Raw genomic sequence first — 26,788 nt, 5'->3', positions numbered from 1 at the left:
GGTGGGGTGTGTGAGGTGATTGAGAATCTAATATAAGCAGGTGTGTAGGGAATGCCTAACTTTTGCTGTTTTTAAAGTGATTTTAGAAGCCGGTGCAGATGGGTAGAAAGTCTGTGAGCTCAACTGACATTGCTTATCAAGAGGTGGTTAGAAATGGAAGCGCTGGCTGTCTGCAAATGTCTGGTAGGGCTGCGATTTTGTTTTTTTATACAATTAATCAGAATCTTTTTCGGGGACAGTACTTCAAAACATTAACTCTCATTCTTACGTGGTTCCTAGACCTGATTTTTATTTTTTATATATTGTCGCCATTAGTGATTGTGTTTTGTTTTCTTAACAACTTGTAGGTTAAAGGGAAAGGTTTTGTTTCTTTAGTTAAGGATTATTTATAATAAATACAAAATTACTGCATTATAAACTTATAGCGATGAGCGAGTGCATTTAAAAAAAAACAAAAACATTTTGCTTTGTAAGATGTGTATGCAATTACTGTTTGCAGAGGGAAAGTTCATTGTTAAAAGTTGTGTATACTTCTGTACAAGGCCTATTGTACAGCGCTACGGAATTAGATGGCGCTATATAAAACAATAAATAATAAAGGCCAGTGTGTGGTGGGATCCTCTTCAGCGTAAGGCCCCTGCTAGTGACGTTAAACTGTAAGACTCTAGGTGCACTTCCAGGCTCTTAGATTTTACAGCCACCTCATAAAGAATCTAATATGACTCTTGGGACGTACGTTGGGAGCTTCATGGATTGGGCCACCTTAACTCACATGCACTTCTCTCCTTTCTTCAAACCTTCCACTAATCAATCTCAGGTGAAGGCAGCCCATCTCCATAAATCACAATCCCATTTATCTGTCTGTATTCTCCTCCTCTTGTACTCAGGGGACATTGAATCTAACCCAGGCCATGCCAACCTGCTTCCAGCCCTGCACCTTTCATACAAACAACCACAATCCTTCAACTTTCTAACCAGTCTGCTGTAATCCCAACATCTTTTCTCCTGTCCCCTTTGTGTGCAACAAACTCGCTGTCGTTCATGCGCATAAAATCCCTAACCACCTTCAGCCTCCTTGCACTCAATGAAACCTGAATAACGTCCTCCAACACTCGCTCTCCTGCTGCTCTCTTACGGTGGTCTACACTTCAGCCACACACCTAGACCTAGAGAGAGACTACGTGGACTGCACCTTTCAATGTTTGCCACCAACCCCTCTTCACTTGCTGTGCTGGTTGCTGTGATCTACTTCCCAATTCTTTGATCACTTTATTGCATGGCCCTCTCACTTTTCCCCCACCACACTAATCTTTGGGGACTTCAGTATAGTTATTGGCAACCCATTATTAGTTGCTGCTTCCAAACTATCACTCTCCTCTGCACCCATGCAACATGATAGCCACCAAATTGACCAGGTGTTCTCCAACCATGTTCACTATCTTTCTCAAACAGTCCCTTCTTTCTGCCTGACCACAGCCTGTGAAACGTTAACCTTGTCATACCTGCCTTGAATCATACCTCTGATAGTTTCTTTGGTGTCTCCTTTTCTGGAACTTTATTCCTCTCTATCTGTTGGTGTTCTTCAGGGCTCAGTTCTTAAATCTCTACTCTCCTCCATCTAAAACTCTTCCCTTGGACAACTTGCATCCTCCTTTGGTTTCCAATACTACCTAAACATCACCTTGATTCATTCAACAACCTCTGATGATTTGTGATCCACTCATCCCTATCCAAGCAGTTGTATCCTACTGTTTCACTTCCCCGTCAACCATGTCATGGGCGGTCCCTAAACCCATTGAAAACAATGCATTTTGAGCCCGTACATGTACGGGCTTTGTCATTAAGGGGTTAAAGTATTTTTACTGCCTCTTATTGTAGTAGCGCCAAGGATTCTGCTGGTTCTCTCAGCGCTATTTAGAATCTTTTTCAAATGACTGAAGATAAATGATTATTGCACCCATCTGGGGTACAAAACCCATGCATACAATGTTTTGAGTGATATAAAGCCATGATCTATCAAACCCTGCAGTCTCATAGAAAAATACCTTTTTATCCAGTAAAGTACAAATTGCTATGCATTCTGTCGGTATATGTTGCAAGGTTCGTCTACATTAAAACGTTACAGCTATATGTTCATGTCCTGTACTGTAATAGTAGTCTATTATCATGGTATCTGTAATCCCACACACTGCACCCCGCCCCCTTCCCACCAGAATGCGCGCGCTCTTCTTCCAGTGCACGCGGCGCGCCCCCACAACTCCTCCAGCAGCCCTGCACGCGCTCCTTCACGTTCCTCGCACTCTTGCCTCTCGTTGACGCCGCAGCTTCCCCGGGGCAGATAGCAGACGACCCCCCCCCCCCAGCTCCGTGCCATCCGTTGGTGTTTGTGGGGGTTAGATTCCCTCCGCCCTTCCCCACTGGCTTCCCCTGCTCCGTGTAGGGCCGTCGCCGTCATTTCGTGGCTGGGAGAGGGCCCCCTGAAGCTCGGTGAGGCTTCCTCCCTTCCCCGTGCACCGATTCCGTCCGTAGAGAGACCCCAACCAGGAGCAAATATTCCGGAGAAAAAGAGACTCCCGGAGAGGACCGTAGCGGAGATGGAGGCGGTGGGGCCCGGTGAGTAGCAGTCGGACGGGACTGAGGCCTGGGGGAATATAGGCCTCACCTGAAGGGAGATAGGTAGGGGGGGCGTACTGCCCGCAGGCCAGATAGGTGAGGCCTCACCTGGTGTAGGTGGGAGCGCTGTGCATGACCGGAGTAATGGGGAGCTATGTGGTATTTAATTGGGAGAGGCGGACATTGTTGTCGCGGTGCTCTGTGTAGCTGGGGCTGTCTGCTGAGGGATTGTGTCTGTTGTGCTTGGGAATCCAGCTGGACCGGATGTGTTGTTGGGGAGGTCTGTTCCTTTAATTTTGCCCCCCGTGTATCTGGTGCAGGATGGGCTCCTCGTAGCAGAATTCGTTATTATCTACGGTTTTTTTAATATTTTTTGCTATTCTTTGTTTTTATTCCTCTAAACAAACTCGCAGTAGCCCCTGTTAACAGTTTAATCCCCGATACATCGAAGCTACTCTATTTTAAACGCGTTCACTTCCTTAAATGTCAGTAGTGTTACAGTATGTTGCTCTTCAGTTTGGCCTCGTGCTGGAAGTTTCCATGTTTTTATTTTTATGGGTATTGCGAATTGAGATGGTATTTTGTTTGTGTTGTGGTTTGACATTTTAGTGTAGAATTTGACCAGGGGCATCCAAGGTAACGTGGAACCATAAGGACTTCAAATACTGCATTGTTGTGCATTGCCACCTGTTTTCTTAAATGATTTTTATATTATTTGTTTTTATCTTGTGGTTTGTTTGCATTTTTGAGCAAATATATGCCAATCCATGCCACTTTTTGTCTGTTTGTGTGATGTTAGTCCTTGGTCGCCGTTACACTGCAGTCTTCTATATTTGCATTACAGTTGTGTAGATTTCCAGATAGGAAAGAGAATGCTATATACCTTGGGAAGGATTGCAGATTTATAGCCATTACCTTAATGTTGTTGTTTCCTTGTGACCCTTATATGGTTTTCAATCTATAAATACTTCTTGTACGTGATTTTCAGGTTAACCCCTTTTTAGCAGGTTGGTACAAAATTACACTCGAAATTTGTAATTGTTGAAAGGGGCTCCAGTATATATTTCTGGAAAGATCATTACCCCGATTTAGGTCAAGATGTCAACATAAGTTGTATGCCACAGCATGCATTCTTCTGTAACATTGTAGATTTTATTTTTGGCTTTGAGTTTTCCAGACAAGGCTTTTGTGGATTTTTCCCTGTTTCCTTTCTTTGGCAAGCTGTGACATACACAAATTTCCATATTCTGTGAATGTAGTGTTTGTTTAGCCCACCTACGTTAATGGATTTTTATTTTTTTTCTTTCTACCTTTCATTATCACCCAGTTTTTCTGGTGTTTTTATCTGTTTGTCGCTACAACTCTTATGAAGATTTAAAGGGTAAATAATAATCTCCAAGATTGTTTGATGATTGCTTGTCTGCTATTTCTTCATGGATGTCACAGCGCTACCTGAAACTTATTTTTTCTAAAACTGAACTAATTATCTTCCCTCCTTCCATCTCCACTTCACTACCTGAATTCTCTATCACCATTAACAACACGACTATCTCTCCTACTAACCGGGCCTGATGTCTTGGGGTCATCCTTGACTTTAACCTTTCCTTTATCCCTCACATTCAGTCCCTCACCAGATCCTGCCGCTTGCACCTAAAAAAGCATTTCTCGCATCCACCCATTCCTCACCCAAGAATCCACAAAAACTCTGGTTCATTCACTTATCATTTCCCATCTTGACTACTGCAACACTCTTCTGGTTGAAATTCCACTGTCTCGACTCTCTCCTCTACAGTCTGTCCTAAATGCTGCTGCTAGGCTTATCTTCCAACCACCACACTAATTCTCACCCTTTCTCTGTGCCTAATGTTTGTCACCCCATTCCCTCAAGATTGTAAACTAGCGAGCAGGGCTCTCTCCACCTAATGTATCGGTTTGTCTTAGTCTGTCAATTCTCATCTTGTCATACCCCTTGAATATATGTATTGTATTAAGCGCTGCGTAGATTGTTGGCGCTATATAAATAAGATAATAATAATCCCAAGGGAGTTTGATGGGGTTGAGGTCAGGGCTCTGTGCTGGCCAGTTTAGTTATTCCACACCAAACTCACCCAACCATGTTTTTATGGACCTTGCTTTGTGGGGTAGGGCACAGTCATGCTGGAAAAGAAAAGGGGCTTCCCCACACTGTTACCACAAAGCTGGAAGCATAGCATTGTCCAAAATGGCTTAGTATGCCCCCTTCAGCGTACCAAGACATTTTGGACAATGTAATGCTGCCAACTGTGTGATTGCAAGCTGGGCCTTCTTGTACAACATCAGTGACTGACCTCACAAATGCTCTACTAGATGAAGGGAGAAACACTCCACCGTCTTGTGGAAAGCCTTCCCAGTAGAGTGGAAGCTGTTGTAGCTGCAGAGGGGATACCGGCATCATATTAATGTCTGTGTTTTTAGAATGCAATGTCAAAAATTCCCTGATGGTGTAATGATCAGGTGTCCCAATACTTTTGTCCATGTAGTCCAGCTAGGTAGCTGTATTTGTCTTGTGGTAGACCCAAAGCAATACATACTGCTGTTTATAAGAAATGAAGGCACTATACATGCAGTATATAAAACATGCACAGTTACTCTAGCGCTAGAGACACACACACACACACACACACACACACACACACACACACACACACACACACACACACTGCGTTCCATTGTACAGGCGCACAGATTCACACTGACTCTAGAACTATAACAATATGTACATACGCACACACATTGACACTACAGTGCAGTACACATACATATACTACCCCACAACTTAATTCCTCAGATCTGTCTGTGTGTGAACTGCCCACCACTACCTTTTGGGGTCACTTGTGGCACCCCCTCGCTGCCCCCTGTAGCCAAAAAGCAGGGCCTGACCCGGCTGTACCTCCTGGGCGCCAGGAAAGTGATTGAGTCGCCATGGCAACCTGACATCTGGGATTTGAGCCCCGATGTAAGATAGAGAGATGCGATGTGAGAGTGTTTCTCACCTTCATAGATAGTTTGAATGTGTATGTAAAATCGTTTGGGGCAGGTTAGAAAACTTGTGTGTTGATTTGAAGCGTGCCTTGTATTGTATTGGCATTCAAGGTATTTTATCACAAACAGTGCAAAAAAGATATTAAGTGCGCTTATCATAAATCTATTAGAGATAAAAACAAATCTACAGAACCTGCATATGTGTTCTGGTTGCAGGTGACTTCTGTTTTATCACAAACATCAGCATGCAAATTATGAAATTTGTTCTGCTCGCACACACACAGCCCATGTCATCTGCTCCATACCTCTTCTTGTTACTGGTCACAGGGATATTTGGACATCAGTTGCATCTGGCGGATGGAGATCAAGAGCATTTCTCTAAATAGAGCAAAAAATAAGAATTACCATTCCCAGTAAAAATATGTGATTATTGTCTTCTTCAAAAGTATAATAATAGTGTGTATTGCCCTGTCCCTTATGGTACATTGTTTATTTTACCGTAATACGGCCCTGCCTGCTTTCAGTTGTAAATAATTGGTTCTCTCTTTATTAACTTTTATTTTTTATCATGGATGTTATGTATGTTGCACCATACGTGTGTGTGTGACACATTATACACATACTATTAAAAGCAAAGCAAATGACTTAAAAGACCCTTAGGACGTAATGCTACATTCAATACATTCGCAATGGCAAAGAAATGTCGTAAGAGCCTGGAGTTTCCCCTCAACATGAGACGCTATCGGATGTGATGGCATTTGTTGGCTCCATGCTGACCAAGTGTAACACCTGGTGCAAGCAGCAGTTACGCTTAAATAAGATGCCCACTTAATAGAATGAGTGCAATGTGCGGGAGTACGTGCCGAAAGTGTACTAACAAATGGGGAGGTGTTATATGAGACACTGCTTTGTAACTAAAGAATGCATTGCCTGTTTGTCTTGCAGAAAAAAATGCAATGGAGTCCATGCAAAAAAGACTTGAATATGCATTTAACATGAAACTAGGGCTGGAGTGGTCGCTTAAAGTTATAGCTGTCTGTACTTTACTAGGTCTTCACTATTGTTGACCTAAATCAATTTTATGTCTTTCGTTATTTAGGCCCTCCACCGACCAATCTCTTCCAGCCTCCGCGACGTCCTGGACTGGGAACACTTGGAAAGCCAATTCGGCTCTTGGCAAACCACTTCCAGGTTCAGATACCGAAGATTGATGTTTATCATTATGATGTGGACATCAAGCCAGAAAAGCGGCCTAGGAGAGTCAACAGGTATGAGCGCTTGGAGGCAGGGGTTTTTTTTTGGCCAACTACCCTTGGCAAGTTATCTTGACTCTTAACATTTCTATTTTTGTAACTCCCCTATTTACATCTACATCTAAGCTATTCTGTATGTGCTTTCTACTTAAACCTCTTAATTTATGTAACTTTTTATTTATTTTATATAGCGCCATCAAATTCCATAGCGCTGTACAATGGGTAGACTGGACATAACAAGTAGTACTTAACATAACAAACTGACTAACAGAGACAACCCTGGGCCCAGGAGGGCCCTGCTCAAACGAGCTTACAGTCTAGAGGACATTCTGACTTTTTAACTTATATTTAACTTGCTTAACACTTGTGCTAGCAGTGGTAAGGTCGTTTTCAGAAAGCTTTATTTTTTTTGTATTATTTAGGGAGGTGGTTGACACAATGGTCCGTCATTTTAAGATGCAGATATTTGGAGACCGCCAGCCTGGTTATGATGGAAAAAGAAATATGTATACTGCCCACCCACTGCCAATTGGGAGGGACCGAGTGAGTACAAATTTAACTGTTTCTTTTTTTCTCATTCCTTTTAAATAGGTGATAAAATGTCATATACCGTATTTGCTCGATTATAAGATGACCCTGATTAAAAGACGATCCCCCAAAATCTGAATATTAATTTAGGAAAAGAAAAAGCCTGAATATAAGACGACCCTATAGGAAAAAAGTTTTTACTAGTAAATGTTAATTCATGTAAACTGTTTTTTGGGGGGTTTTTTAATAAAAGCTATGATTGAGAAATTTTTTTTGTTTTTATTTTCCAACCTGCTCCCCAGTTATGCACATCTGCCCCCAGGCTTGCCACTCTGCCCCAGAAATGCCTTATACCCCCTATATGCCACTGTGCCCCATGATATGCCTTCTAACCCTCTAAATGCCACTGTGCCCCATGATATGCCTTTTGACCCCCTATGTGCCACTCTGCCTCCAGAAATGCCTTATACCCCTATATGCCACTCTGGCATTTAGGGGGTTAAAAGTTAGGGGCAGTTATAGTTAGTGGGGTGTTTAGGGTTAATTTAGGGGCAGTTATAGTTAGTGAGGGGGTTTAGGGATAATTTTGGGGCAGTTATAGTTAGTGGGGTGTTTAGGGTTAATTGTGGTTGATGGGGTGTTTAGGGTTAATTTAGGGGCAGTTGTGGTTGATGGGGTGTTTAGGGTTAATTTAGGGGCAGTTGTTATTACATAAAGTTAACTTAAGGTGCAGTTAGAGCTAAAGGGGGGCAAACTGAGGGGAATCTAAATCCTGGGGGCAGTGAAGATTAACCCAGTACTTATTTATAAAAGTATTGTCTGTGAACCATTCTGCAAATCTATGAGTGCACTATGGCATAGGGGGGTATACGGCGTACCTTGGGAGGACGGAGTGACATATCTGGGGGTATAAGGCATATAGGCTATATAAGGCATATGTGGGGAGGGCAGTGTGGGAAAAAAACAACAAGAAATGCATTAACAGTTTTTTTATTCTGCTGTTTGTTTCTTACATCTTACGTTACTTTAGTAAATTATTTTAAATAAATGAAAATTTGAAATTTTTTTATCCGATTAATTGGGAAAAAAAATCGGCCAACTAATAGATTATGAAAATAATCGTTAGTTGCAGCCCTACACCTGACTACATCTGCTCTGAGTGACACGGGCAGAGAAATTAACGTTTTGTTTTGTTTGGTTTTGTTTTTGTTTTTTGAGGTAAGGTACTTGAGGGCAAACAGTTATGCATATGGGAAATTTCAGTAGTGCTATATTTTATACACGCCTGTTCCTTTGAAGTTAGGTAAGGAAAGTTGCACTACTGTAATGGCTATTTTGATTTGCAACATAACATTTAATTATACTGTATGAGAAATGTATTGTAGTCCTCCTGGTTATTATAAGTGGATTTATACAGTACATGGTTTGATTAAGTTTCTGATGTTATAATATGCATATACAGATTCTATATAGTTGTGTTTATTTAAAATGCCCCTTACAGGTTGACTTAGAAGTGACTCTTCCAGGAGAGGGCAAGGACCAGACTTTTAAAGTGACCATTCAGTGGGTGTCTGTGGTCAGTCTCCAACTTCTCTTGGAGGCTTTATCTGGACACCTGAGTGAAGTTCCAGAGGATTCTGTTCAGGCCCTTGATGTCATCACTCGTCACTTACCATCAATGAGGTATTTATTACCACCACCTTTTCATAAACATTTTAGAGCACTGGAAAATCATCTCAGAGCATCTTAAAGTAAAGCTAGCATCTTCCTTCAGTGCTAGTTCTGTTTTTATCTGTAGTCGGCAGTTAACTTCTGCATTCTGCTTTATTTCTATAGGTATACACCAGTAGGCCGCTCATTCTTCTCCCCACCCGAAGGTTACTATCACCCATTGGGTGGTGGACGTGAGGTCTGGTTTGGGTTTCATCAGTCTGTGCGTCCAGCCATGTGGAACATGATGCTAAATATTGATGGTAATCTCATATAAATATCAAATATACACTTAAGTAGACATGCATTGTAGGAACAACAAAAGAAAAAGATGCATGCTTTAAGAAGGTGAATTTTGTGCAAATATGTATTTGAATCACCTCCCGACCTCTAATGTCGTAAGACAAAGCTGTCGTTATCAGAGAGAAGGCAGTTGCAGGTCAAGGAAGTTAAAAAGCATGTGCACAAAATCTTTGTAGAAAAACGTGCCATATTTGATGACGTGGAAGTCAGTTTGTTGAGGTTGTTTTTTGTTTTTTTCCAGTTTCTGCAACAGCATTTTACCGAGCCCAGCCTGTCATTGAATTCATGTGTGAGGTTCTTGATGTTCAGAACATAAATGAGCAGACAAAGCCTCTGACCGATTCTCAGCGGGTGAAGTTCACTAAAGAAATAAGAGGTGACGTATTTGATTTTTTATTTATTTTTTGTTAAAACTGTGCACTCCTCGATCAGCCTGATACATGGTTGAAAATCTCCCCTTCTAGGTCTGAAAGTTGAGGTCACTCATTGCGGGCAGATGAAGAGGAAATATAGAGTGTGTAATGTTACAAGGAGGCCAGCAAGTCATCAGACGTAAGATGCTTTTTAGCTTGCTTTGCCTACTCCATTATTCCTAGATGAAAGCTTTGATATATTGTTATATATGTTTTTGGGTTTTTTTTTTACCACACCCCCCCAGGTACGTTCATACACCTGTTCTTGTGATCTTTAATATGTAAACACAACATACCTCTTGCAGTTATAACTTTGGCCTTCAGATCCTATAGCACAGGCTCTTGGCCTTTTTATTGTTTTATATTCAACATGACAAAGCAGTTTGACTTCACCTTTAATTTGGAAAGTTCTGTTACTGGGTCTCCGTATCTTCCAGTGTTCTGCTTCATACTCTATTCAGCTTGTGCACTGGTACATGATGCATATGAAAGATACTCGAATCCTTGCAAACTGTACCTTTATTCATAAGCTTGTGTGGTAGTATACAGTCTTGACCACAATTACATTGGTTTTCTTTGAATGTTTGGTAAGGGGGTTAAACAGCCTGGCTGCTACCTGCCACCTAACCTTGTAGAAATTGGCTTATTCTATTGGTGGTAGTAGGGCAGCTGCAAACTCACTTTTAATGTTCTTTGCTTACTCATCCCCTTTCTATAGGTTTCCCTTGCAGCTGGAGAATGGCCAGGCCATGGAGTGCACAGTTGCTCAGTACTTCAAGCAGAAGTACAGCTTACAGCTGAAATACCCCCACCTTCCCTGTCTGCAAGTGGGGCAGGAGCAAAAGCACACTTATCTGCCCCTTGAAGTAAGTAGACCTGTATCTGTTTGTACAAAATATAACTTTATCAAGGTTGTTTTATCTCATGATGTCTCCTTCTGCTCAGGACATGCTATAGTACATCTTTGCTGTGAGGGTGAGATATAAAACATTTAGGTCCTGTTATGGAGGGTTTTCAACATGTGAGATGGACTGTATTTAAAATGACCAATTATCTTGTAACTTTATGTGCATTGTAATATCCTTAGTGTATATAAGTGGTTGAGCATGTTTTTCGGTGTTGCCTGTGCTATACACTACAAGTGGGAATGTCTTTGTATTTCTTTTTGCTGTGACACCTCTTAGTTTCATTGGCCTTCTACCATGTATGGAAAGGCTATGCCCAAAAACTTATTGTTACAATTGTGACTGGTTGCATAAAATGGATGTGCAAACGGTAATCTTTGATATAATCTACTAGTCTAAGGCTGTAAAGAATAGGGGAATGTAAAACAAAAAACTCATCCTGCTAGGTTTTAGGGTTACTTCTACGGAAACTGCATAGCCATGAGCATGTTAGCAGTGAAGTTGACCATCAAATATGTCTGCAAGTGTAGTTTCTGTATCTAAGCGGCCTTTCCAGTCTCACCAGTTCAGAATTTACTAGATGAAAGCTTTTGTTGTAATCTATTTTTGCATAAGTATATATATAGGAATGGGCTCAATGTAGGGTCCCACAACATAACCCCCCCCCCCTTTTTTTTGGTGTGCAATTGCTTACCATGTGTTTGCATTATAACAAGCCTTAAGGGAGGTTTTGGGCAAGTTTATTACAAAATGTAAATCGAGCCTGGCCTTTTCTACCAAAAATTCTTACCAACAGAAGGGCTCCAATTTTGTTTCAATAAGTTGACATAGCCAGTCAAACCCTGTCACATTTGAGAAATGACAGTCCCATAAAGTAAATGAGTGAAGACTAAGGGCCTCCTTGAGCCATCCAGATAACAATGCTTGATGTCATCCTGTTTTTTGGGCCTCTTTTTATAGGAAGTTGTCTTGAAACCTTGTAGGAGCTGGAAGCAGATATGTTATGTTTCATTGTCTAATTGGTCCCATGTCTGATGCATTTTTGGGTTAGTGCCCGACTCTTATCCTTTGTCCAGCTTTTTTTTTCTTTTCTGTTTATCTGTTTTAACTTTCTTATATTGCGCTTGAGTCATAGGATATTTTGATCACGCAGTGTTTGGTTAAAACGAGACAAGCTATAAATATCAGTTTCCATATTCCAGACCATCTACCATGGTTCATTAGCATGCCTAGTTGTGGAGGTGTTTTATTTCTTTGTCTGAGCACAAGTCCCTCATCATGTTGGATTTTTGAGAGACCGGTACTGATTAGCCTTTCTTCATCTGAGAAGATCCTTTAAAACTGTCAAGTAAGGTTGGAGGTGACACAAAACTGACACTTTCCTAAGACATTGTTAGGTGTTGGGTAGTGAAATCACACGTAATCAAACTTGATAATCTGGGATAACTAGACAAACCTGTTGACAAACTTGGTGCCCTGGGTCCTGGGTGCCTCGCGTCACCCGCAGAAAAGCATTGTGAGAGGGTGAGTAGTGAGTGTGTGTGTGTATACTATAGTGTCAGCCAGTGTGTGTGTGTATAGTGCTGGCGTCTGTGTAGTTCTAGCCAGTGTGTGTGTGTGTGTGTGTGTGTGTGTGTAAATGTCAAATGCCAATTAGTGTGCACGTATATAAAGGCATGGTGCTAGTGTGTATGGCGGTAATGTTGCAGTATAGCACTTACATGAGTGATTATATTAGTGTATGGTGTCAGCATATGTGTATATTAGCATAGAACGTTGGCATGTGTTACTGTAGGGTGTTGGTGAGAATAAGATGTTAGTGTGTCTATCACTGTATGGTGTTAGTGTTTAAATGTAAGTGTGTGGCAAGGCTTGGCAAACCCAGGGTGCCAGGTTAGGTAATATATGAAAATAGCATTTTTGGCTGGCTCCAAGATCCAAATCAAATCTGTCAACCCCTGGTCTATATATGCAGCCAGCCTGTTATATGGCGAGTGTTATGGTTTGGGAACCTCAAAATGTCTGTAAGGTTCCTCTTAGAGATTGCACACAATCTTCTATTTTGTTGTGTAGAGAATTTGGTTAGCGTTAACTTGCATGTTTCTACGTACAGTTTCATTGCTGCTTATGTCAGAGCAGATCCTGAGAAACGCTTGTTTGCAAAGCATTTCTCTGGATGTAGTCCATGTGGTGCATGTTCTGACTTTAAGCTGCCTCATATATCCTATTTTTAAATTGCTGCACTTTCAGCTGTTACTGTATGGCTGTGAAGCAGGTGGATGCAAGGTATTATGTTACAGACTACACTACTGTAGCCTATCAGCTGAAAAGTGCTATCATTCCATTACCGGCATACTTCAGCTGCTGTAGTGGACATTGGAGGGATGCTTCAGCTGTTAGTGGGGGGAGCGTCTTGCAGCCCCGGCGCTACTTATTTCCTGTTACGCACTGTTGAGACAGTCCATTTGGTTGCCCACTTGGAAGTTTCCAAAATTGTTTACAATTTACCAGAAATCAAACAATGTAATCCATAAAATGGTGACAACCTAAACAATCCAGAGCTTGGCAATAAAGCAGCCTTCTTGCGGGTTAAGCACATCCAAAATTATAAAGTAGGTTTGTTAACAGATAGGTAACATTGGGCAGTCAGTCAAATATTAAGTCATTATATTTTATAGATCTGGGTTTTTGGGGGGTTTTTTTGCCATCACTGTCCAAAAATGCCTTGTCTTCTGTTTTGTTAAGTGTAACCTGAGCTCATACTGAGCGCTATTACACTTTGTCAGCTTGGAGCCAGCAATATAAGGCTACTGCTGGAGAGATCTCTGTGTCTAATTACAGCCTGATTCTGTGTACAATAAACTATAGGAATTACTACTACGTTCTGGGTGATCTAGGCCATGTTTTATATTATGTAATATAGTATGTCCTGTGATCATGAAGCGGTTAAGTAATTGATTGGAAAGCTCATGCGTTTTACACAATACAAAATGCTTTTATTTCTCTTGCAAAGCTACTCATGGAGCATTCACTCTCCATTGCCATTCTAATTTCAACCATCTAGTGTTTACAGTCCTGTCTCATGCATCTAGTGTTGCTTTATAAATGGTAAAGTTTCTCTAATTGGCATTAAAGCCGTAAGCTTATAGTTCATGAAGTGAGCTCACTATGTGTTAAAAAAGAAAAACATAATGTTAAATTGGATGAGGCTGTTAATCTATTAATTCTAAAATGTTCTCAGCAGTTCTTACTAGTATTCCATGTTGGTTGACTAAAGTGCAATGCACAGCAATGGATCTTTAATGCCTGCCTTCTCAGGTGTGTAACATAGTGGCGGGCCAGCGGTGTATCAAGAAACTGACTGACAATCAGACCTCCACAATGATCAAAGCCACCGCCAGGTCTGCACCTGACAGGCAGGAAGAGATCAGCCGACTGGTAAGTATACAGAATATTGTAATTACCGTATTTGCTCGATTATAAGACGACCCCCCCAAAATCTGAATATTAATTTATGAAAAAGAAAAAGCCTGAATGTAAGACGACCCTATAGGAAAAGTTTTACCAGTAAATGTTAATTCATGTAAACTATGTGAACAATTGTTTGTTAATAAAAGCTACGATTGAGGAAAAATATTGTTTTTATTTCCTTTTTTTTCAACCTGCCCCCCCAGTTATGCACATCTGCCCCCAGGCTTGCCACTCTGCCCTAGAAATGCCACTGTGCCCCATGATATGCCTTTTTTAACCCTCTATATGCCACTGTGCCCCATGAAATGCCTTTTGACCCCTATGTGCCACTCTCCCTCCAGAAATGCCTTATACCCCTAAATGCCACTCTGGCATTTAGGGGGTTAAAAGGCATATTATGGGGTAGAGTGGCATATAGGGAGGTATGTGGCATATAGAGGGTTAAAAGGCATTTCTGGTGGCAGAGTGGCATTAAATGGGGGTTAAAAGGCATTTCACAGAGCACTCTGCCTCCAGAAATGCCTTTTGCCCCCCATTTAACACTCCCTCCTCCAAACTTACCGGAGCTTCTGAGTCCTTGGTGCTTAGTCCGGGCAGCTTGTAGAACTCTACGCGATTCGCATACACAACTTCCGCTCTACCCGAATCGCGTAGAGCTATACACGCTGCCCGGACTAAGCACCGGGGACTCGGAAGCACCGGTAAGTTGAGGGTGGGGGCATAGCACAGTAGGATCCAGGTCCCCTGCATCTGAGTCCCCGGTGCTTAGTCCGGGCAGCGTGTAGAGCTCTACGCAAATCGCGGTAAGTTGGGGGGGGGCGGCATAACACAGGAGGATCCAGATCCGGATCTTAGTCTCATAGTCAGACCTATTTAAGGTCTGATTATAAGACGGCCCCGATTATAAGACGAGGGGTATTTTTCAGAGCATTTGCTCTGGGGAAAAAACTTGTCTTATAATCGAGCAAATACGGTAATATTTTTTTTTTTTTTTAATAGAAAAAAACAAAATGGAACTAACGTAAAGGCCTTCTTTAATATGAAAATCTATATGCAAAATATAAAAAATGCAGATTTAAGCAGGAATGCTGAGTTTTCCTGTTACCGCATGCTCTATCTGTATTGCATAATACATAATTGCAAAATATGATATGGTTTTCATCTGTTATAATAATGAACTCAATCGGTTTTAACAAACACACTATTTTATTGGTCATGTCCATATTGAATATATCATTCAAACATTCACAGTGTGGGTTGGAAAAAGTATGTGAGCCCCTAGGCTAATTACTTCAACGAAAGCTAATTGGAGTCAGGAGTTACCAAACCTGGAGTCCAATCAATGAAATAGGATTGGGGGGGTGTTTTGAGGTTGCTGTGCTCAAGAAGCACCTACTGATGTGACCCATGCTTTAGAAAAAATAAATCTCAGGTAACCTACAATCAAGAATTGTTGATTTGCATAAAGCTGGGAAGGGTTACGAAGTACAAAGAGTTTCCATATTAAGTCCACAGCTAGACAAATTGTTTATGAATGGAGACATTAACCCCTTAAGGACAATGGGCGGTCCCTAAACCCATTGAAAACTATGCATTTTGTGCCCGTACATGTACGGGCTTTGTCATTAAGGGGTTAAGAGCTGCGGCCCTAGAAGCGGGCACCCAGCCAAGATGACTCCTTGCTTTCTGGCAGCTGAAGTTGGGTGATACAGCAGGACAATGACCCTAAACATTGAAGTTGATCTACTACAAAATGGGTTTTGAGTGATTTGGTAATGAAGAATGGTCTAAAATTCCTCCTAAAGGTTTTAATTTGCATCTTCTTGCATATTCCCTTTTTCCACCAGCTCTGTGACTGTTTAATGGGTGTGTTCAATAAAGACATGAAAGATTATCTTTGTTAACATAAGAACATTGTTTTTGTTTAGAATTGTATCTTAGATGTAAGTCAGATTGCATTTTCTGAACAATCGATGCAGAAAATCAGGTAATTTCAAAGGGTTAACTTCTTGTTGCCGGTGTAGGTGTGTATGTATGTGTGTGTGTATGTATGTATATATATATGTGTATATATATATATATATATATATATATATATATATATATATATATATATATATATATATATTATATATAATACACACACACACGTTAGAAATCACATTATGACCACTGATAGGCGAAGTGAATTACATCGATAATATTGTTGTCATGGCACCTTTCAGTGGGTGAGATATTTTAGGCAGCAAGTGAACATTTTGTTCTCAATGCTGATGTGTTAGAAACCGGAAACATGGGCAAGCGTAAGGATCTGAACAACTTTGGCCAGGGCCAAATTGTGATGGCTAGATGACTGGGTCAGAGCATCTGCAGCTCTAGTGGAGTGTTCCAAGTTTACAGTGACCATTACCTATTTAAAAGTGGTCCAAGGAAGGAAAAGCAGTGAACTGACGACAGGGCTCATTGATGCACGTGAGGGGCGATGGCTGTCCTGTGTGTTCAAATCCAACAGATGAGCTACTGTAGCTTAAATTGCTGAAAAAGTTCATGGTGGTTCTGGTAGACAGATGTCAGAACACAGTGCATCGCAGTTTGTTGCTTATGGGGCTACGTAGCTGCAGACCAGCCAGGGTGCCCATGCTGACCTCTGTACACTGATGAAAGCGCCTACAATGGGCACGTGAGCATAAGAACTGGACTACAGAGCAATGGAAGAAGATGGCCTGGTCTGATGAATCGCGTTTTCTTTTACATCAAGTGGATGGCCGGGTGCGTGTGCGTCGCTTACCTGGAGAACACATGGCACCAGGATGCACTATGGGAAGAAGGCAAGCCGGCGGAGGCCGTGTTGTGATGCTTTGGGCAATGGTCTGCTGGGAAACGTTGGGTCCTGCCGTTCACGTGGATGTTACTTTGACACATACGCCTACCTAACCGTTGTTACAGACCATATACACCCTTAACAGCAGGATAATGCGCCCTGCCACAAAGCAAAAATGGTTCAGGAATAGTTTTCAGGAACAAAACAAGTTCAGTGTGTTGACTTGGCCTCCAAATTCCCCAGATCTTAATCCAATAGAGCCTTTGTGTTAAGTGCTGGACAAACAAGTCCAATCCATGAACGCCCCACCTCGCAATTTACAGGTTGGTGCCAACATACCGCAGCACACCTTCAGAGGTCTGGTGGAGTCCATGCCTTGACTTGTCAGGGCTGTATTGGCAGCGAAAGGGGGACTTACACAATATTTAGGCAAGTGGTCATAATGTTATGGCTGATCTATATATATATATATATATAATAAAAATGGACCACCTTGCACCGCCTTTCACAAGGGTTAACAACTGCCTTAAACATGAATATTACAGCATGTTTGAAATGTGTACATGAATACTAATTGAAAACCTTTGATGTGTGGTCTGCATCAAAAATTTCTTTTTTGGTTTTTGGATTGTAACTAAGTTGTCTCCATTTTTTCCAGGTGAAGAGCAATAGCATGGTTGGAGGGCCGGACCCATACCTAAAGGAGTTTGGCATTGTTGTACATAATGAAATGACAGAGCTTACTGGCAGAGTGTTACCTGCGCCAATGCTTCAGTATGGAGGCAGGGTAAATAACCACCGAATTCATCTCCTTCAGCCAGCTACTTGTTTTCCTGCTTAATTTTTACATTGTAAAAAAGGTCCATTGTAGGCATGGTTTTCGGAAAGCCTTTCTTACAGCTTTGTTTTTCTGTCATAAGGAGTTATTTTTGACGGTTTAATCACTTCTCAAATGTATAGGTCAACCATATGTGGTAGAATGTCTTAATGATTTAATGATCATCTCACCCCAGAATAAAACTGTGGCCACTCCAAACCAAGGTGTCTGGGACATGCGAGGGAAGCAGTTCTATGCAGGCATTGAGATCAAAGTTTGGGCTGTTGCTTGCTTTGCTCCACAGAAGCAATGCAGAGAAGACCTACTGAAGTGAGTTGAATGTCGTAACTGTTTACTAATACAAATCTTAAACATTAGTAATGAGTTTTTAAGAAAATTGTAAAATTATTAAATACTATACAAATAATTTTGCTAGTTAATAAGGCACTTATTGTCCAACTGTGATAGACATGTGGTGATATTTATGCACTAAGGGTATTGTAAACAAAAAATATAAAATTAATCTGTTTTCTTTCTTACTGGTTTAAGTGTACAAACGTTTGTTTTTTTTTAGTACGGTTGTCTTTTATTCTTTTCCTAGCATTATGAACACCCTTTTTTGGCAGCTGCTAATACTCAGTGACTTTACTCTCTTACTGTTTTCGTTCCCTATCTCCCACTCCCTTCTGGTGCAGACCCACATTAAGCATTCCATACACGTGTTAACCATGCTTGAGAGCCCATTCTCTCTAATGTGCAGTTAGAATACATGTTTGTATCTAGTTGTAGTTCATTAAAAAAGAGCTTTTAAAATGTTTAAAAAATCCTAGAAAATTTAGAAAATGAAAACCTTGCTTTGGCTTGACGTATTTTTCATGGTGTTTTTTTTTACTCTCCGTATGTTAAACAAGGAGTTTCACTGATCAGCTGCGCAAGATCTCGAAGGATGCAGGAATGCCCATTCAGGGTCAGCCATGCTTTTGTAAATATGCACAGGGTGCAGACAGCGTCGAACCAATGTTTAAACACCTTAAGCTGACATATGTGGGTCTGCAACTCATTGTCGTGATCCTACCTGGAAAAACCCCAGTCTATGGTAAGCAGTATTATGAAATGTCACTTTTCCAGGCATGTAGTCGATAAGCACATAAATGCAGATGCTTCTAGTGCATGTGTTCATATCATCCAGGTAATTTGAGGCTGCGCTTGGGCACTTTTTAATTTTATTTTATTTTGCAGCTAGGAAGACCTTGGCATTGGGTTCTAAGTTTTTTGTTTCTTGCTTTCTAGCGGAGGTGAAAAGAGTAGGAGATACCCTTCTAGGCATGGCCACCCAGTGCGTTCAAGTGAAAAATGTAGTGAAGACCTCACCCCAAACACTTTCCAATCTTTGTTTGAAGATCAATGCCAAGCTAGGGGGCATAAACAATGTCTTAGTCCCACATCAAAGGTGAGATTTTAACCACAGGTGTCTGACAAGGTACAACCTTAAAATATTGTATTATGTCTTTCATAGTCTATAGTTTGAGTTATAGTTGTCTAAATGAAATAATTGACAAAGGAAATATATACTCCTTGAATCCACACAATCACCCTTCTGTATTAGGGATGTGGACTTCTGTAGTTGTCCATATATGTTGCTTTTACCTTTTACAGTATCTTCTGCAATGTTCTACATTATATGTATAATCTTCCTAAACCTATGTAAAATTGTATGTTGTGGTTTTTTTTTTCTTCAGGCCCTCTGTGTTTCAGCAGCCTGTCATATTCCTGGGCGCAGATGTTACCCACCCACCAGCCGGAGATGGCAAGAAGCCTTCGATTGCAGCTGTTGTGGGCAGCATGGATGGGCATCCCAGCCGTTATTGTGCCACAGTTCGTGTTCAGACCTCTCGCCAGGAGACTACCCAAGAGCTTCTCTACAGTCAGGAAGTCATTCAAGACCTGAGCAACATGGTGCGTGAACTCCTCATCCAGTTCTACAAATCGACCCGCTTCAAGCCCACCCGTATCATATACTACAGGGGAGGAGTCTCTGAAGGCCAAATGAAACAGGTGCGGTTTATGAATCCATGTGTACAAGCTGCTTGCAACCAATCCAAAATTTACATGGTACCCATACAAATTATATATTCTTTCAAGGACTGAAAGGGCTATCTTTGCAGAATCCATTAAGTGCAGTTATACACATAGGTGTTTTTTCTTTTTCTTTCCTTGCCTCAGTGTTTTCTATTTGTGCAGCTAAGAGATTTTATTAACTTTTCACTTAGTAGGGTTTAAATGTTTACTTTTAATGTTCCCCCCCCCCCCCACAGAAATGTTTAAAACTTTTATGCTATAACCAGATGGTACCCCTGACAATTTTTTTTATTTTATTCATTTGAATCTACTGAAGCCCCTTGCCGGCATTACTGGTTGTTGCTGGTTGGAAAGATTTCAAGCTGTAATTACACAGCCTTGCTTCCTGTGCAGCAACTGAGATCACATGAGGTGTAGGGTAGTATGTTTTTTTGTTTTAGCTTTTTGTCCTGCATAAATTGAAGCTAGCATTGACTCTTCTGTTAAGTGGAGCAGCTGATCCCTTCCTATTTGGCGTATTTAGTTGAGATTCTCAGTAATGCGGTATGGCTTTTTATGTCTAAAGAAAAAAATGCTTGCGACGCTCCGGCCATCGTATGCACTGTAGTGTGTGTGTGTGTGGTCCTTCTTCAATTTCATATGGTCATTGTTGCAAATTCATGGTGGGATTCTGCAGAATTTCCACAAATGCATTTGCATCCTGCATATTATATACTCTCCTGTAGCCAGGCAAATGCATGCAGGGGACTCTTCAGACTACAGTGCACACTCTGAGGTCTCATTTATTAGCAGGAGATCATCCGATGTCATGACACTCCATGAGATCTCCGATTAGATCAGAATGCCTTAACATGTTACGGAAACAACATTAAATGTAAAGAGGCTCCCAGAGGGTCTATCCAGCTGAAAATCTTTCTGCTGTTGACATTTCTCAATCTGAAAACACTTTTTAATAATTCTGCGTTTCTGTACATAGGTTGCCTGGCCTGAGCTCATGGCTATTCGGAAGGCCTGCATTAGTCTAGAAGAAGACTACAGGCCTGGGATTACCTACATCGTTGTTCAGAAGCGGCATCACACGAGGCTTTTCTGTGCTGACAAAACCGAAAGAGTATGCATCCCCCCTCTTTTCAGATACCTACGGTCGTTTCTCTGTAAACTTAAATCTCTGTTTCCAATAGCGACAGAAGTTTGCTTTTTGTCATAATGTTGAAGTACCCCCTCCTTATAGTTCATAAATGAACTAATGAAATATATGTAAAACCCTCTGATGTAATTACCCTACTTACTGACAAACCTTCATTGTAGGTTGGAAAAAGTGGAAATGTGCCAGCAGGAACAACCGTGGACAGCACAATAACACATCCATCTGAATTTGATTTCTATTTATGCAGCCATGCTGGGATTCAGGTAAGGAATGGAAGCCAGGCTATTAACTGCACCATTGTTAATCTAACATGCCTAACTGCCTACCTCTGTCAAAGCATAGTCCCCAACCCCTCCCCTTGACAGCAGCTGGGGCCAAAATTTGCGGCCTGAGCTCTTGGATCAAATGTGACAGCGCTCTGAGCGCCTTAAACATCCTATAGGGAATGAAATGCCTGAACAGGAGTTCATCATATCTAGCCCTATAAGAAAGCTCAAAAATCTCTCCCCAGTTACACAGAATAAATTAACACTGAAGCAATAATACAGAAAAAAAATTAAAAAAAAATATATAATATATATATATATATATATATATATATATATATATATATATTAGGGCTGCAACAACTAATCGATAAAATCGATAATAATCGATAATGAAATTCGTTGCCAACGAATTTCATTATCGATTAGTTGAATCGATTATTATCGATTATAAAATGAGGGTTTTTTCAGAGCAAACGCTCTGAAAAATACCCCTCATTATATAATCCGTTTCAGTGACTCACAGCAGCAGCTCCTACTTACCAGCCCCTCCCTGTAATCACTGTGACAACTGGCCCCGCCCCCTTCCTTCTCCCAGAAGTAGTGATGGGAAGTTCGGATCATTAAAGTGAATCGGATCATTTCGATTCGTTCACTGAAATGATCCGATTCATGATCCGGATCTTCGGATCACTCAGTGTGTCTGCACGGAGTTACTGTTTTCCAGTAACTCCGTGCAGGCACACTAACGATTGGCCCCGCCCCTTTCATTATGAATCCTCCCCCCTGCCTCCAGTGATGTCAATGAAGGCAGAGAGTCGTTCAAAGATTCGGATCTTACAGGGATCCGAATCTTACAGTGATCCGGATCATTGTAAGATCCGGATCTTTGAACGACTCTCTGCCTTCATTGGCATTGTAATCATTCAGAGAATGTCACCATACTGTTATAAATAATACATTCATAATCACTGCCCCCAGGATTTACATTCCCCTTTACCTGCAACTGCACCTTAAGCTAACTTTATTAAATTAATTAAATTAACCCTCACCATTAAATTAACCCTAAACACCCCATCAACCATGACTGCCCTAAAATTAACCCTTAACACCCCATCAACCATGACTGCCCCTAAAATTAACCCTTAACACCCCATTAAGCATAACTGCCCCCAAATTAACCCTAAACACCCCATTAAGCATAACTGCCCCCAAATTAACCCTAAACACCTCATTAAGCATAAATGCCCCTAAATTAACACTAAAGACCCCATTAAGCATAACTGCCCCTAAATTAACACTAAAGACCCCATTAAGCATAACTGCCCCTAAATTAACACTAAAGACCCCATTAAGCATAACTGCCCCTAAATTATCCTTAAACACCCCATTAAGCATAACTGCCCCCAAATTAACACTAAAGACCCCATCAACCATACCAATTTATTAGGTAATTTATCTGGAGTACATGCAATTAATTTAGGGGCAGTTATGGTTAATGGAGTATTTAGGGTTAATTTCAGGGGCCGTTGTGGTTAATGGGGTCTTTAGGGTTAATTTCAGGGGCCGTTATGGTTAATGGGATCTTTACGGTTAATTTCAGGGGCAGTTATGGTTGATGGGGTATAAGGGTTAATTTTATGCTGATGATTGAGGGTTAATTTAATTAATTTAATAAAGTTAACTGTAGGTGCAGTTATAGGTAAAGGGGGGCAAACTCAGGGGAATCTAAATCCTGGGGGCAGTGTGAACATTATTAATGTATTTATTTATAAAAGTATGGTATCAGTGATTTTCTCTGAATGATTCGAATCTCTGTAAGATTCGGATCCTTGTAAGATCCGGATCCCTGTAAGATTCGAATCATTCGACTCTTCGGTTCGTTCGACTCTTCGGTTCGTTCGACTCTTCGGTTCGTTCGACTCTTCGGTTCGTTCGACTCTTCGGTTCGTTCGACTCTTCGGTTCGTTCGACTCTTCGGTTCGTTCGACTCTTCGGTTCGTTCGACTCTTCGGTTCGTTCGACTCTTCGAACGAATCTCTGACTCTATGAGTCATCGTTCCTGTGAGAATTAATGAGCTGTAACCTGACCCCAGAGTGCTCTGCAGATGACTCACAGCTCTAGGATCAGGTTACAGCTGCATGATGATTCACAGACTGAACCGCTACAAACGAATCGTTCAGTCTAGTGAACCGACTCATCCGGATCACTAAAAAGAACCGGATCAAATGAATGATCCGGACATCACTACCCAGAAGGCCAGAACCACATGGCTGTGACACTCATCTAACTGTGAGTATAAAATTAATATTTGGGCTACTGAAAGTTAGGGGAGGTGGGGGTTAATTTAGGGGCAGTTATGGTTAATGGGGTGTTTAGGGGCAGCTGTGGTTAATAGGGTGTTTGGGGTTAATTTGAGGCAGTTGTGGTTAATGGTATGTTTAGGGTTAATTTAGGGGCTGTTGTGGTTGACAGGGTCTTTAGGGTTAATTTAGGGGATGCTGTGGTTAATGGGGTGTTTAGGGTTAATTTAGGGGCAGTTATGGTTAATGGGGTGTTTAGGGTTAATTTAGGGTAGTTGTTTTGATGGGGTATTTAGAGTTAATTTAGGGGTAGTTATGGTTAATGGGGTGTTTAGGGTTAATTTAATGATGAGGACTGAGGGTTAATTTGATTAATTTAATAAAGTTAACTTAAGGTGCAGTTAGAGATAAAGGGGGGCCAAACTAAGGGGAATCTAAATCTTGGGGGCAGTGAAGATTAACCCAGTACTTATTTAAAAAAGTATGGTGTCAGTGTGCTGTGAACGGGTCTGTGACTCTATGAGGGGACTATGAGATATCTGGGGGGTATAAGGCATATGTGGGGAGGGCAGTGTGGCATGTCTGGGGAGGACGGAGTGGTGTATAAGGCATATCTGGGGCCACAGTGGCATATCTGGGGGTAGACTGGAGTGGCATATGTGGGGAGGTAGTGTGGCATGTCTGGGGAGGATGGAGTGGTGTATCGGGGTATAAGGCGTATCAGGCACAGTGGCATATGTGGGGGTGGAGTGGTATATGTGGGAGGCAGCATGGAGTGGCATATGTGGGAGGCAGCGTGGAGTGGCATATGTGGGAGGCAGCGTGGAGTGGCATATGTGGGAGGCAGCGTGGAGTGGCATATGTGGGAGGCAGCGTGGAGTGGCATATGTGGGAGGCAGCGTGGAGTGGTATATGTGGGAGGCAGCGTGGAGTGGTATATGTGGGAGGCAGCGTGGTATATGTGGGAGGCAGCGTGGAGTGGCATATGTGGGAGGCAGCGTGGAGTGGCATATGTGGGAGGCAGCGTGGAGTGGCATATGTGGGAGGCAGCATGGAATGGCATATGTGGGAGGCAGCGTGGAGTGGCATATGTGGGGGGCAGCGTGGAGTGGCATATGTGGGAGGCAGCGTGGAGTGGCATATGTGGGGGGCAGCGTGGCAAGCCTGGGCTCAAATGTGCATAAATTGGGGGGGCTGGTTGGGAAATAAAGACAAGAAATTTATTTTATCAAAGTTTTTTTTTATTCTGCGTTTGTATTTACCATCATTTGTTTATTAAATTATTTTAAATAAATGAAAAATTTACATTAATTTTTTTTATCCGATTAATCGATTAATCGAAAAAATAATCGGCCAACTAATCGATTATGAAAATAATCGTTAGTTGCAGCCCTAATATATATACATACAGAAGAAATCAACTTTGACTACATTTTAGAAAAAAAGATAAGGTAATTTGAATTGGGGAGCAGTTAAACTAACTTTTTTTGACACTGCTGATCACAAAAGCGTTTTGTTTTTGGTGGGGGTTTTTTTCTTTTCAGTCTTATATTCTGTGCTAGAAATTAAAAGCAAACATGCAATGTTTGTCTGAAATAAAACCAAAGTTATCGCAACATTTGGAGATTGGTGATAAAAATGTACCTTTTTATAAGGTGACTAATATTGAAGTTACAGAACCACCATGCTATATGACATAAAAGTGGCTTGAAGCTACAGTTTGCATATGTCGTGGACTTGAGTAGCTATTGATCAAGACTTTTTCATCCATTAAGTTGACATGTAGCATGTTTTGTGTGTGTAGTTATTGAATCTAAACTGTTTTTCAAGCCTATTCAAGATTAAAAGTACAATAAGAAATATTCAAGCAGTTCAAGAACCCTAAACAATTTGGTGGCATTTCCTGTTATAGCAATATTTTCCCCAGTATCCACTTATAGCTGAGCCTTGAGATATAAAAAAGCAGGGGAACAAAAATAAAACTTGTCCTGTTGCTCTCCGTTAGGGAACCAGTCGGCCCTCTCACTACCAGGTTCTTTGGGATGACAACTGCTTTACTGCTGATGAGCTTCAGCTACTGACCTACCAGCTGTGCCACACGTATGTGCGCTGCACACGCTCAGTCTCCATCCCGGCACCTGCCTATTACGCTCGTCTGGTCGCTTTCAGAGCCAGATACCATCTAGTGGACAAGGATCATGACAGGTTAGTACTTAGTCTGTCAATGCAAGTAGGGCCTCCTTTTTTGAATGTTAATGTATGTAATTGAGTAACTTTGCTAGTAAACTGCAATCAAAGGGGCTAAAACGAAAACGATTTTTTTTTTTTTTTTATTTATTTTTTAAATCCCATGCATCTCTTTGGGTGCAATGTTTGATTATTTAATACTACTTTGTGTCAGTCCATTAAAATGTGTATTCTCTCAAGCGGTGCTTTCGATTTGCCGTCTGTGTACCTAATTTTAGTATTTGCCCCCATTTTTTTTTTTTATTTGAATTTAAAACTTGTCTCTTAAGTGCTTAAAGTTAATAGTACATCCATATCTTCTCATATGGGTTATGATTGTTTGCTAGTGACAGTAGAACATTGAGTAAGTGGTTGACATTTCTGTAGACTAAGCTCTAGGTATTTATACGACACTAGCAGAGATGATCCTCCTTTAATTGCGTGTTATGAAGCATTCCCTGCTGATGTGATTGCAAATCCTTTTTATCTTTGCAGTGCCGAGGGAAGCCATGTTTCTGGTCAGAGCAATGGTCGGGACCCCCAAGCTCTGGCCAAAGCTGTTCAGATTCACCATGACACCCAACACACAATGTATTTCGCCTGACAGCCATGAGACACTGTACCAACTCTCCTCATCTGTCTTCTCAGATTCTGGGAAAAACATTGAATACAGTCTTTACGCTTTTGTCAGGGCCAACTCTTGACTTCCCACCAGCACATTATGGACTTTGCACTGAATCTCTTCACAGCTTGAGTCAGAATTGAGTAATTGAGAAATGTCGGATTATTTTATTAAAATTTTATTATGGTTTTAATTTAAATTATTCTGACCTATGGACTTTCTTCTGATGCGTTGGACTGATTCTTTACCTCAAGCTCACAATATATCTGAACATTTTGCTTTATTTTTA

The 26,788-nt window shown here is 41.2% G+C and overlaps 1 protein-coding gene across 3 annotated transcripts; it reads left to right on the top strand.

Annotated features, from left to right (window-relative positions):
* The first annotated feature begins 98 nt into the window (after positions 1-98).
* LOC149281371 (protein argonaute-4-like) lies at positions 99-26,481 on the top strand. Of its 3 annotated transcripts, none has more exons than XM_089499315.1 (18): positions 99-183; positions 6,734-6,902; positions 7,310-7,430; positions 8,917-9,098; positions 9,252-9,388; positions 9,670-9,804; positions 9,893-9,980; positions 10,560-10,707; positions 14,065-14,184; positions 17,697-17,825; positions 18,052-18,185; positions 18,767-18,951; positions 19,146-19,305; positions 19,595-19,910; positions 20,911-21,045; positions 21,243-21,344; positions 25,657-25,856; positions 26,373-26,481. In XM_089499315.1, exons 1-18 carry the CDS (start codon positions 99-101, stop codon positions 26,479-26,481), a joined length of 2,655 nt encoding a protein of 884 aa, XP_089355441.1. The 3 variants fall into 3 exon arrangements, with proteins under 3 accessions (XP_089355441.1, XP_089355443.1, XP_089355442.1); XM_089499317.1 differs by lacking the exon at positions 99-183 and adding an exon at positions 2,595-2,613; XM_089499316.1 differs by lacking the exon at positions 99-183 and adding an exon at positions 2,595-2,613 and having other exon boundaries at positions 9,670-9,813; positions 9,884-9,980.
* The last annotated feature ends 307 nt before the right edge of the window (positions 26,482-26,788 follow it).

The sequence above is a fragment of the Sceloporus occidentalis genome, unplaced genomic scaffold, assembly GCF_023333645.1.
Source record: "Sceloporus occidentalis isolate IW3139 unplaced genomic scaffold, rSceOcc1.0.p SCAF_133, whole genome shotgun sequence".
Lineage (NCBI taxonomy): Eukaryota > Metazoa > Chordata > Lepidosauria > Squamata > Phrynosomatidae > Sceloporus > Sceloporus occidentalis.
This window is presented reverse-complemented; position numbering and strand designations above follow the sequence as displayed.

Coding starts and splice junctions, on each gene's coding strand:
- LOC149281371 (XM_089499315.1), top strand. CDS start 99: ATGGGTAGAAAGTCTGTGAGCTCAACTGACATTGCTTATCAAGAGGTG. Junction 9,981..10,559: donor AGGCCAGCAAGTCATCAGAC/GTAAGATGCTTT, acceptor CCCTTTCTATAG/GTTTCCCTTGCAGCTGGAGA. Junction 10,708..14,064: donor ACACTTATCTGCCCCTTGAA/GTAAGTAGACCT, acceptor CTGCCTTCTCAG/GTGTGTAACATAGTGGCGGG.